The sequence below is a fragment of the Bos grunniens genome, chromosome 4, assembly GCF_055505025.1.
Source record: "Bos grunniens cultivar Pamir isolate PY7600 chromosome 4, Bosgru_T2T1.0, whole genome shotgun sequence".
NCBI lineage: Eukaryota > Metazoa > Chordata > Mammalia > Artiodactyla > Bovidae > Bos > Bos grunniens.
Window position 1 is genome coordinate 58349292 of NC_141168.1, and position 12587 is coordinate 58361878.

Genomic DNA, 12587 nt, shown 5'->3' on the forward strand with positions numbered 1-12587 from the left:
AATGCCCAGGAAAGGCATTTGATATGGAAAAGCCTAACATTAAAACAACCAAAGAAAACCCCGAGTGTGATACGATAAATATATTACATTTCACTTTCAAATACACTTCTACTCAGCAGCAAGATTTCCCATCTCTTTGAACAGATTCAATACTTTCATAGTTAGAACAAAGTAGAATGGATATTACATTAAAAAAAAGAGTATTGGGGAACTTTGTGAAGAAGACAGGTTAAATCTTGTATCTAGAGTGCATTATATCTACAGCTGAAGGACCACAAACTTCATTAAACCTTTGTTATTAGGGAAATGAACTGTTGCAAAATGCCAAATATACTGCCCTGATTGTAAATGCCTACATATATATGGCTCAAAAATAATACAAGCATAACTATGATATAGTTAAACTATTATAAATATCAAAATAAGCCTTAAGAAGATAGCAAGAGTTGAAAATAAAGTGGATAAATTCTTTAGATTTACTTATAAGCACTTTTAACGTTTCAGTCAGGGTATCATCGTGTTAACATGCAATTTCATATTTATGGACCTAGAAGAATGACTGAGTCACTGAATGTAACACAGTGAGAAAAAAGAACCAATCAGATATATGAACATATAACTATTCATGACCGTAGGTTAAGTGGTTAAGTAGTGGCTATATGGGCATTGAGAATGGTCATTCATAAGCCTTGTCAGTCAGCGGCAGTGGCTGATCAAACAACAAAGCAGATTTATTGAAAATGAGAATTTGATCTGGTGCATTTTAATATCCATAAGGTTTTCCAAGGGGCTTCCCTGGTGGCTCAGGGAAAAGAATCTGCCTGCAATGCAGGAGATGCGGGTTCGATCCCTGGGTTGGGAAGATGCCCTGGAGAAGGAAATGACAACCCACTCCAGTATTCTTGCCTGGAAAATCCCATGGACAGAGGAGCCTGGTAGGGTACAGCCTATGAGGGTCACAAAAGAGTCAGATACAACTTAGTGATTAAACAACAACAAACGAAGTTCTCTCAAAGCTGAAGTAAAAATGAAAGGGACTTTGGTACTCACGGCAGAAAAATTCCTTTCAGAATAGGGCAACCATCTTTTTATTATAGCTGTTAAGTGAAACAAAGTCTCACATGTCAAGGTGTAGAGACTTTGAGTGTCCCTCAGTGAATAAGTAAGCAGTGTATTTACAATGCAGCCTAGAAAAAGAAAACCTCAGTTTTACAATGTAACAAACAGAGCCTCTTATTTCACAATTGAATATGGAAAATTTTTCCTACATAAATGGCAAATAATTGCAAGAAACAGAATTAGGAAGAAAGAAGACAAGACTGTGAAAAAGAACTTGTCAGGTACTGGCCCTTCGGTATTACAGAAAGAACTTTGTGAAGTCATTACCACCTACTCATCCACAAAATAGGATGCATTAGCATCATCTCAGCTCCTTCCCCAGCAAACTAACACAAAGGAAAACGAAACATGCTTGAGCTACAGCACTATAAATACTTCTCTATTGGCTCTCGTTTCCACAGACAGAATTGACTTAAGTTAGTCATTATGCGTTATGGTCACTATGTTATACAGTATTGCCCCTTTGAAGATTCTTTTAACCTGTGGAAACTGGAAAGAAAACCTATACATGTTGACTTTATACATTACTGCATTGACACAGCATTTTTAACCACTAGGAATAATGCACCTTAAGATTCATCTGCTTTGTATTATTAAACTTTCTGGGTAGATTGATATCCTTTCAGTTCCAGGACTTAGGCTAGCTAAGAACTTTACACTGATTCTCTCTCAAACTCAAAAGCTGTCCCCCAGCTACAGATGAAGCCTGGTCCATGGTGCTTTCCCTCAGTGGTAGGTTTTATTGTTGAGTCCAGCTCTCCTCTTTCATAGGTCCCGTGTCTCCTGGAGAGCCCCTGCTCCAACACCCCTGATCCCACCCACCACCCCTGTCCTATATTTGCATACCCATCTGCACATTCTGGATCTGGACTCTCCTTTTAGAAGAGTCATACAAACGGCGTCATCACAGCAGAGGAATGGCGCAGTCCTTGGATAGCAGCATAGGGACCCTGCTGAAAGTAGTGATGATACCGCGGCATGTGGAATGAGGGGAATGTTGGGCCACTCCCCTGCATGGAGCTGGCAATGGCTGATGGGGTCAGAGGCATCCCAAGTCGGCTGTATGGTGGCAGAGAGCCCTGTATGGGGTGAGGAATGGGTGTTGCTATGGATGCCGTGCTGGTGCCGAGAGCAGTCAGGGACTGTGGGTGCTGAAATGCAGGAAAACTGGATGAAGACGATACCCAGGAGCTAAGAGACAAATTATCAGATGTTGTAAAGGCTGATCCTGAAAGGAAAAAAAAAAAAATCTCATTAGACAAAAACTGTACTTCAACATGCAAATCAAGAATTACATTATCTGTAAGCATCAATTTAAAAATATATATAGATAGATATAGATCTACAGTTTTAAAAGAGAAACAGTTCAATCAGGAGGCATCTCTACCTTTCCACACAAGAGGATATCATTTATACCATATATGGAAGAGAGAACTTGATAAATAGAAAAAGACGTACTCATTAGATTGCCTGCATACTCTGAGAGTGGCTACAGTGCTAGCACCCTGCCTTAAGATAATGACCTGATTCCCTTTAAAGAAGTTCAAATAGCTTATCACTGTCTTAACCTCCAGCATCCCTGTAAGGCTGGACAGACAAGCTTCAACAAAGCTACCTGGTTGCTAAAGCCATTGTGAAAACCCACAAGAGTGTTTTTCTTTTCTTCTTTTTTTTTTTTAGCTTCTATAACCCTTTTATTTTTGAAATAATGAGAACATTTACTATGTTGATTATATTTAAGACAGATACACAAAAATCAAACATATTTTAATGTGCCAGCTATACCCAGAAGTTGAAATGTGGGAGTAATAAACACCAAAAATAAACAAAAAATACTTAGAAATTACTCTAAAAAAATGCATAATACTTACTAGAAGTTTTTCACACAACTACCAAAAGATGGAAGGAAAGGTTTTAATAATTGGAGACACATGCCATATTCTGGGATGAAAAATAAAATGCCTTTTTAAAATTCATTTATTCCCAAATTAATGTATTAGTTTAGTATAAAGCCAATGAATGGCTTCCCTGGTGGCTCAGATGGTAAAGAATCTGTCTGCAATGCAGGTGACCTGAGTTCAATCCCTGGGTTGGGAAGATCCCCTGGAGAAGGAAATGGCAACCCATTCCAGTATTCTTGCCTGGGGAATTCCATGGACAGAGGAGCCTGGTGGGTTACAGTCCATAGGGTCACAAAGAATCAAATACAACTGTGTGACTAACACCTTAACTTTAAAAACCAATGAGATGCCAAACTTTTTTCCACGTTCAATTTGCAAAATTATCAGGACAAATAATGTTTAGAATATTAAAATATTTTTAATTATAACAAGCATAGATTTCCCCTACCAGATATAAAAACATGTTATCATGTTTTAAAAACAAAATACTGTGTTTAAGAAAATAGCATAGTACTGACCAAGATTAGAAGCCACATCAATAGAAAATAACAAATTATCACAATATAAAATATATGTGCATATTGTATTATCATATACTTAGTATGTAGTAGGGGGGCTTCCAGGTGATGCAGTGATAAAGAATCTGTCTGCCAATGTAGGAGATACAAGAAATGTGTGTTTGATCCCTGGGTAGGGAAGATGCCCTGGAGTAGGAAATGGCAACCCACTCCAGTATTCTTGCCTGGAAAATCCCATGGACAGAGGAGCCTGATGGGCTGTATGTAATCCATGGGGTCACAAAGAGTTGGACATGACTGAGGGACTAACAAACATTCAAAGCCTGAGCACACATGCACATCATTACAGACTATGAGGAATAACAGCTTAGTTTCCATAATTTTTTATTAGCTAATTAACAAGTTGCAAGAGTAAGTTTTTCTTATATCACAATATCCAGAAGTTTAAACAAAGGTTGACAGTGAATTTTCCAACTGCATAATTACTAGTAGCTCATTTGGATTTATTTACAAGAGATGTCATATGTTTTGTCTGTTTATGCTATTACTTATCATGGACATAAAAATATGTCCATATAAGACTCTCCCTATACAAACATCCCTGTGTCCAGGCACCCTCTAGTCTCTTTTGTCTGAACTCCAGACACAAAGAGCTCCTCCCTTAACATCTGCAACAGAGCAACTTTTTAATATTCCCGGACTCTCACCACCCAGGACACCACCTCTACACAATACGCTCCACTAAGAGAATCTTCATTTTTTAAATATTTTCCATTCTAATTATTGATCCTAATAAGATATTCCTGATATAAGTAAAACAGATATATTCCCTGATTTTCAGATTGTAAAACAGATTCAGAAAGATTAAGGAACTACCCCTCATATCCACTAGTTCTTTGGTAGTAGATAACAGAGAAATAACTCCTAAGCCCTGACTCAGAGGCTCAGTGTCCTTTTACTGGAAAACAAGCCACAGGAAAGCTTCAGGCAACATAATCACTTAAGAGGTAGAGGCAAAATAATGATCAGCCTCAGGCTGTCCCTTCCTGAAGAGGTTCCTAAAATACTTTGGAGCCATCTCTCCCTTGAGGACTAGAAGTCTCATCACCTCCCTGTCTTTGTTCTCCATTGGGCACTCTTGCTCCTAGCAGTTGCATAGCCTGGAAGCAGTCTTACCTCGATTTTGTGTTGTCTGAACCTCATCCCCCAGCACATCCTCTTCTCCTCCATAGGTACGGATGGGTGAGCGGGCATAGGAATGCTTTTGAATCAGGCTCTCCACACTTTCCCTAGGTTAGAGAATGACACATGGTGAGTAAACCAAAAAGTTAAGTAATCAGAGGAGAGGAGTCTTAAAAATGATGTACTAGTCAGTAAAACCATTTTCTCAGTCAAAAACCCACCACTTCAGAGGCAGACAACATTCAAAACATGCACATTTCATTGTAGATGGCTCAGAAACATGACCTCAAGCATACAAATATAAGAAACTTTGTATTTGTTTCTAATAAATACAAGGAAACAAATAGGACAGGATAGGGACAGTCCCCCGAAATTCTACAAAATTAGGGGCAAACGTGAACAAGGAGCTATAAAATATAACCATAAGAATATAGAGATTAAGGACGTTAAAAAAAATAATGAATTTACCACAAGGAGCTGCAGTCCTGTGACTTTATCAGCTAATGAACACAACACTCACCTGATATGAATGGCACTAACTGAACATCTGATGAAATACTGGCCCATAGTTCAAAATATCATTAGCCATACAAAGACTCGGTGTTTACTAATAAAACCAGTAAGTGCATAGAGTATATGACAATTGCTGAGTCACTTACTCAAGGTCTTAATTCATTATAATATTAGAGCATGACTGTCTTTCTGGGTAACTTGGGTAATTAAGAAAAAAGTCAATTGAGATGTGCAAATTTTAATAAAATGACAACTATAATATTCAAGCTGATTAATTCAAGCTTTTAATCTAAGCCATGTGTCATATTATTTAAAATGAATTTAGGAAAGAATTAGTTATCTTCACATGAGAAAAGAACTTGCTTCAGATACCCTGGAAGACATCTTCTCTTTGTAAAGTCAGAAAGGCTTGATCATCAATGGGCTGAAATCATGGATGATGTATTTCTAAGGTATATTCCACTGCCCATCCTAGGCATTTAGACTGCTCTCTCTCAGCATTTAAGTTCAAAAACAGAGTGTAGTATCTGCCTCTCTAAAAATGCCCTAATATAAAATTATTTAAACCTTTTTCACATACACCCAAGAAAAATTGTTTAAATAATAAACTGTGGCTTTGTGAAATATTTTGCCTCTCTATAAGAAGTATATTATATTCATTTTTTCCTTGGCAAATCACTGGTATCATTACTTATTCTCATCTCTAAGACGGAGGAAAAAAAGGATTTTATTGAAGTGATTTATTTGTGTCAGGCCTGGAAGTGAACTGAAAGCAATGGCAGTTCTTATATAAAGGATGGCATAATTAAATTATTGCCTTTTAAGTGATTGAAAACAGTGGTGCAAATCAGGGCCATCTCTTCGAAGATGTTACAAAGAATAGACAGCCCATGTTGTTTACTTTATGTCTAATCCCTGTTTCCAGTAGGATGAAAAGTGCAAAGAATCTGTTTAGCCTGGAAGACTATTGTGAGCATTTCTAGACTACTGTGCTCTGAAAAATAAGGGATGACTCATTTAATGAGTTAAGTGATTTAGGTATTACAAGCTAGGACAGTGCCTTGTAATGCTCAGTTCTGTTATATCCCAAAGCAAGAGACAGTAGTTAGTTTGGATTTTAATAGATAAATAAAATGGGTAACATTATTGAAGGTTGAATTTCCAATATCTAACACTAACTGATTTTTCTAGGAAAAAAGAATACATCATTATCTTAGGTATCTTTAAGAGATCTCTTCGGACTAATACGTAAGCATCAATTCAAAGAATAATATACATGTGAGAGACACAATCATAGCCAGAAGGTAGGCAAGATAATAGGATAGCTTCAGTTATTATGTTGATTCTGCAAAAATGCTCCAGAAATACTGGAAGTCATCTGAACTATTTGTTCAAACTCCTGATAAGCAAAACCAACATACTGTCATCAGTATTGAGTTGACTGCCAGTCCTCTGTCTCTGAAACTTCAGTACAAATTTCTTAATGCTCAAAAAGCAAAATCTTCCTTTTCCTTCACACTCTTCTTTGCACCACTGCTATACCTAATATATTCCTCTTTAAATGCATTTACTAGATGGATGGCAATTATGTGTTTGCATGATCATCTCTACCACTACACTGTTGGCCTCTGATTGAGGGAGAGAACAATGATTTATCTAGGCTGCTGCTGCTAAGTCGCTTCAGTTGTGTCCGACTCTGTGTGACCGCAGAGACGGCAGCCCACCAGGCTCCCCCGTCCCTGGGATTCTCCAGGCAAGAACACTGGAGTGGGTTGCCATTTCCTTCTCCAATGCATGAAAGTGAAAAGTGAAAGTGAAGTCGCTCAGTCGTGTCCGACCCTCAGCGACCCCATGGACTGCAGCCCACCAGCCTCCTCCATCCATGGGAGTTTCCAGGCAAGAGTACTGGAGCGGGGTGCCATTGCCTTCTCAGTAGTGGTTCTCAAACTTTAGTGTCTTATGAACTGTTTATGTCCCCCAAATTCTTGTTGAAATCTTAATCCCCATGGTGATGATTTTAGGATGTGCATCCTTTAGTAGACAATTATGTCTTAAGGGTGAAGCCCTCATGATGGGATTAGTACCCTTATAAGAAGAGAAAGAAGAGTTTGCTTTAGCTTTCTTTTCCTCAGCCATGTGAGGACACAGTGAGAAGATAGCTGTCTATGAAGCAGAAAGCAGGTCCTCATGAAAAACTGAAATCTGCCAGCTCATTGATCTTAGACTCCCCAGCTTCCAGAACTGTGAGAAATAAATGTCTGTTGTTTAAATCTCTCACAGTCTATGGCATTTTTGTTATAGTAGCCCAACCAGACTAAGACAGTGTTCATCAAAATTACCCAGAGGGCTGGCCAAAACACAGATTTATGGACCCCACCCTCGAGTCTTTGATTTAGTAAGTCCAAAGTATGGCCTGAGAATATGACTCGCAGTGTGTTTTCAGGTAACACTGATGCTGCTGACATGGAGCTCACACTTGGAGAACCACCACCCTAGTGTAGTAGGTACTGGAACCTGCTTAGCTCAGATCCCAGTCCTGCCACTTGTTCTGTGTGCCTTTGGGCAAATCACTTCACTTCTCTGTGCCTCAGTTTTCTCATCTGCAGCATGAGGATATTAGGTTTTACTAATTATTATTATTAATAATTAATTCTAACGGGAGGGAGGTCTGGGAGGGAGGGACATGGGTGTGCCTATGGCTGATTCTTATTGATGTATGACAGAAAACCACAAAATTCTGTAAAGCAATTAGCCTTCAATTAAAAAAGTTTTTAAATCTCACTAGGATTATGTGATACAGGCTTTAGACATTAGTCATCCTTGTTACTCATTTCACTTTGGTAAGTCGTGCAGGTAATTCATTTTCTATTCACTGGAAACTTCTCGCCAATTATCTTTTACATGTGTGGTCGTAACAGAGATGTGAAGGACTTGGTATATTTATTTAAGTCAATACTAGACTGAACTCAAAGAATAAACAAAATAATATAACTTAAAAAAAAAGATTGAATGAATTAAACACACAGAGTTTATATTGGCATTTGGCATATAATAAGTGCTCAGTAAATGTTTATAGGTAACAAAATTAAAACTATTAAGTTTCAAAATCATATTTCTAAAGCTGGCTACATAATCACAATCATTTTAAATTAAATTGAGACTTCTAGTTGCTATAACATGCTATGCTTCATTTAAACCATCCTATAATATATATATCACAGAGAAAATTAAGTAAAAATTAAATGTTATTTCAATTTACATTGTAACTTTCTCTTTTTCTAAATATAAACTGGAAAAAAGCTACATTCAGGGATAAAATGTCAGATTCATTAAAATCAAATCTAATTTATAGGAAACAAAATATTTAAAGTTATCCTTGATCATCAGTTTTCTCATGTTTATATCATGTCTTACTGAGCCTTTATAAATAACTGCTTGTCACAATATTCTTCTGAAGATTTATGCAGATAATGTTATAAATTACCATTAGATAATATATCAATATTTGTTGCTTCCACAAAGTACTTAATAAATGAAAACTTTAGATAATATAATTGAAGATGTATTATAAATCATTAATTTTAATTTGAGAACAGAAATACACACAATATATTTTGGAAAAACAAAGTAATTCTAATCTTTTTAAAAGCTCTTTCAGATTTTAGTTTATTTTTATTTATTTGACTTAATCTTACTAATTTTTCTTTTCAATAGTAATCTGCATTTCTGGTTTTATATCATTATTAGCAACTTAAGTAAACTGTACCACTGTGGGGAAAAAATAGTTCCCTGAGTCTAACCTTTGTGACTAGAACCAAGGTCCCAAGCAAAGTACAGATTATGCAGCCTCTAAAAATAAACTTTAGTAAATTGTGAGGCAGGGAACAAATATCCTTTGTACAGATAGAAAGACACAAGCAAGAAAAAAGGAGGATAAATTATGACCATGAATCAACTGTGAATAACTTTGGTACTCTATCACATTCACTGGTTTGTTTGACACTGTTTTGTAATATAAATGTTTCCTCTTAGAAGCTGTGAATAAATGAGTAACATTTTAAATGCAGGAACATAGCTTGCTAGTTAAAAGAGTTTTGTTGTAACTTCTTATCATTCTGTTAAAAGTCATCCCTTCCTTTCTGTGGTTATTGTCATCAGACTATTTCAATTTACTACATTAATAGATTTTATTTAAAAGCAGGCTTTAACCTGGTTACCAAACAAAATAACTTTCATTTTATACATACAGTCTCTTACACTAACTCTGTCTTCATTGGAGATGATGGAAAAGAAGTTTCTTTAATAAGAAGCCATGTAATCAGATTCCTTATCTGCATCTGGTCTCTGCCTTCTCCCATTAAATGAAGGTATAGCAGGGAAATGGTGGGCTGGATAGATGATCTCTAAGATCTATTATGGCTCTAACAATTTATGAACCTACAAATATATAAATAGAAGTAAAAATTTTAAAGAGTCATTTTGAAAAAGTCCAGTACTAGTTGCAAAGAACCCTGAGTTCTAACCCCAAATCTTGTACTGACGAATTCTGTGATCTGGCAGATCACTCTCTAGGTCCCACTTGCCTCACTGGTATAATGATAGGGAAACTAAAAATAGTTAAAAATCTTTTTGTGGTTCTTTTTGTCTTTAGTGTAGATTCTACTAGAGTGTTTTTGTTTTGGTAGTCATACCACCAACCTAATGATACACATTTAAGTTCATGTTTTATTGTATTTTTTATTTTTTGGAATTTAAAAAAGCATAATTTTCTTATATGGTTATTTAAGAAATGATTTACATGATTTCAAGACAAATCTAGAGCACATGGCATATTCAAAGGCAAAAAAAAAAAACAAAACCCAAATACACTCTAGTAGAATCTACACTAAGGACAAAAATAGCCATAAAAAGATTTTTAACTGTTTTTAGTTGTCACATTGTTGGAGATATCTAGACATACATATTCTGAGATTGCTATACTTCTATATGCTGTGGGATAAAGCAAAGGAGCAATGACAGAATATTCTATCATAATTCCTGGTGTCACTGAGAACTAGAGGCTCAGCATGAATGAAAAGAGATATAGGTGTAAGGTCAGAGAGGTTCAGTAAAAACCTTATCATTCTGAATAGAAGTGGAAAGGATTAGTATGAACTCAAGTAGGATTTTACCTTTAAGGTACATGTAGGTATACACACACACATACCCTTCAAATGAGAACAGAGTCTGTCTGGGGAGAGGAGGATTCTGAGAGGTGGAGACTCACATTTGACTTATTTAAAGTTGGAGCCCTGGATTTTTACACATTTAAAATATCATTATTTTTCCATTTTATAATGCAAGTTTGGGAAACATTGGGAAAAGTATTTTCTACTTCCTTAATAATAAACTGGATTGTGTCTTAGAAGCTTTTCTAACACTTACTTTCCCAAATGCCTTTTATACTGTTTTCTAAAGGCCCTGCAAGTTTCTAGTACTCTGAAAGAGAAAAAAAAATTACAACCTATTTTTCAATTATTCATAATTTCTGAGGCATAAGACAAGATATATAAAAGTGGCATAGATATTAAAATGTATAGATACTTTTTAAAAGTATGCATCTCCAGGTTGTCACTTTGTCCTCTTGCTCTGCTGTCTTTCTTCTGGCTTGAACTACAGGTGCTAAAATGACCCCAAAAACATGTCTCAAAAAGTACCACTGTAAAGACAGGGAGGAGAAAGTCCTGGCAGAGATCACCTCTCACCAGCTTTGTCAACTAGCATCACCACATGGGCCTCGAAATGAAATTCTGAGTTTCTTCATTTTAAATATCATTCTAAGAAGGTACAATTTCTGGGTAAGAGTTTTCCTTGCTGCCATCATTTCCTCAGGCCCTTACAGCTCTAAGCCTGGGATCAGCAAATTTTCTCTGTAAAGGCCAGATGGGAAATATGTTAAGCTTTGTAGGCCTTAGGATCTCTGTCATATATACACAGCTCTGTCATTGTAGCCCGAAAGCAACCACATATACATAAATTAAAATACATAAATTGAAAAACGTGATTGTCCTTTAATAAAAATTTATAGACAATGAATTTTAATTTTATATTATTACATGTCACAAAATGTTATTTTTATAACTTTTTCAACCATTTAAAATGTAAAGACCATTCTTATCTTGAGGGCTATACCAAACAGGTGGAAGACAATAGGGTTTTCAAACCCCTGTTCTAAGCTATTTACCATATTAGAGATGGGCCCCACTTACCCCACACAGCTCTTATGAAAACTTTACTGCCTCAGAAACTCCACAAGCCAGCTTAGAGCTATGTTAGAACCAACACTACTTTCTTTCTGGCACCAGAAGTCCTTATTTCCTGTGAACGTCTTTAGCAGATCTGCCAAAAAATAATTGATGCTCCATTGCCTGATATAGATAAAACTATAAATTTTCAGAATATCAAATTTGCAACCTTGTTTCCAGAAGTTTTCTTCTTTGGCTAAACTAATAGAGAGTATTTGAGCTCTGAGCAAAAGGACCTGATTCCCATTGGGCTTGTGTCCAAATTTCATGTGTTTGAAAGTTTTGTTCAATGCCAGGGAGTTTTAAACATATTTTATAGAGACTCTCAATATGAATCCTGAACCACTAAGGTGAGATAAGCCTATGTATTTAATTCTCTGCCCCCCCGACATGACTGAGAAAACACGGTGGCGTGCCAGCTGCAAACTGACATGTCAGTCACAGGAAAGGACGTGAAGGGAGCATCAAACAGCTCGAGTTCGCTGCTCTATACGGAGGAAGGGTACCTGGGGGCAGTGAGGGTGCATGCAGTGGGGAAGAGATGAAAAGCCCTCTGTCAGAGCTTAACCTAAACCCCACCTTGGAGCAGCAGAAATCAATGATAGAGGCAGGTCTTTGAGCAGCTGATGAGAAGCAGATTCTCACACTGCTGGAGGCTTTGAGGAAGGAATCCCACAACAGCACGTGCTCAGCTGCACACCGTGGCTTTGGTACACTGAAAGGCGTGGGGCCAGTGACCACCACGGGCTCTGGAAAAGGGCCTTGAGGTTGCTTTATTGGCATGGAGAGGGAGCTGCTGATTTCTAGCTACTGAGGCAGACAGGGTAATTTGATCAAAGTTAATGTAAAGTTAAAACTCCCTTTTCCAAGGCTATCTCCTCCTATCTGCAACAACTTCCTAACCCGAACAGAATAATTATATTTCCACATGGGCATACTTATAATAAATTTATAAATTATTACCCCTTTTTCAGTCTGCACCTGAAAGATTTCATAGATTCACATGGTTTTATTCACAATTAATCTCAGCTCCTAACACTAAACAGACACTCCATTCTATACATGAGCTA

At 36.9% G+C, this 12587-nt stretch overlaps 1 protein-coding gene across 1 annotated transcript in view; it reads right to left on the bottom strand.

Annotated features, from left to right (window-relative positions):
- Nucleotides 1–1056: 1056 nt before the first annotated feature.
- TBX20 (T-box transcription factor 20) overlaps nt 1057–12587 on the bottom strand; it is a 46757-nt gene continuing 35226 nt past the window's right edge. Inside the window, exons 7-8 of the mRNA XM_086396526.1 lie at nt 4715–4827; nt 1057–2347 (exon numbers count right to left, since the gene is read on the bottom strand). Of these exons, the coding sequence (XP_086252652.1) occupies nt 2007–2347; nt 4715–4827 (454 nt within the window). The 3' untranslated portion in view covers nt 1057–2006. The remainder of the gene's footprint in view (nt 2348–4714; nt 4828–12587) is intronic.